This window comes from Chaetura pelagica, unplaced genomic scaffold (genome assembly GCF_000747805.2).
Source record: "Chaetura pelagica isolate M959 unplaced genomic scaffold, ChaPel_1.0 scaffold37, whole genome shotgun sequence".
Lineage (NCBI taxonomy): Eukaryota > Metazoa > Chordata > Aves > Apodiformes > Apodidae > Chaetura > Chaetura pelagica.
In genome coordinates, this window is record NW_009954567.1 from 1,553,765 (window position 1) to 1,554,646 (window position 882).

The following is an 882-nucleotide window of genomic DNA, read 5'->3' on the forward strand; positions in this document are numbered from 1 at the left end:
GTAGGGAAATGAGTAACTCTTGGAAATGATGAGATGCAGGAAGTGCAGTTGCTACCAGGTCTATCTGCTGAGTGGCTTTCAGAGCCTGCATTACATTAAAGGTGTCCTGCCTCCATGTAGCATCCAGAAAGATTGCTGGAGTAGCCAAGCAGGGATTGATGGGCAGGGAGGCAAGGTCTGCCCCATGAAACTCCTTCTTTCAGCTCCAATGTCCATGTAAAGAAAATTCCCTCCTTCCTGCTGGACAAATGGTGATTTTCTGTCTAGCTGTATATTTTGCCAACAGCATTGGGTTTTTTGCGAGATTTTTGAACTGTAAAAAACAACTGTTGTGTATTAACAGCATCTAACAGTGCTGCAGGCTGCCTCTGACATTATGCGTCTTGTGCCCCTTCATACACATGTTAATAATGAGGTCATCCTGTTTAATGCAGTGAAGATGAATTAAAGCTCCTATAGTTGGTTATGTATCTTGGGCACAAATTGAAAATACAGCTTCAGAGGAGTGTAATAGCTCCCAACAGGCATGGTTTTCAGGCTTGATGAAGCATCTGGTACTTTTGTAGTAGTACATTTGATATTTTAGCACGTCTCTAAGCCCTATCTTAAGATTTTGTCAGTATCATGGAGATTTTTTTTTTCTCTTATTTCTAGAAAAAGCAGCCAACGTATGTTATCAGGAGTTTGATGTGCCAGGATATTTTCCAGTAGAACTGAAGCAGTATCTTCCAAACATCGTCTACAGCCATGACATAGAGAGGTTAGCAACAAATCAAAGGACTGGTAGATTTGATGATACAAAACATAATGTCTGTATAAAAATTAAAAACATCATTGAATAATAATATTATTTCAAATGAAGAAGAATGACATGGAAGTGTG

At 39.3% G+C, this 882-nt stretch overlaps 1 protein-coding gene across 1 annotated transcript in view; it reads left to right on the forward strand.

Moving 5' to 3' along the window:
• Nucleotides 1-882, forward strand: part of SETD9 (SET domain containing 9) — a 9,291-nt gene that overhangs the window by 6,364 nt on the left and 2,045 nt on the right. Inside the window, exon 5 of the mRNA XM_010005403.1 lies at nt 655-760. Within this exon, the coding sequence (XP_010003705.1) occupies nt 655-760 (106 nt within the window). The remainder of the gene's footprint in view (nt 1-654; nt 761-882) is intronic.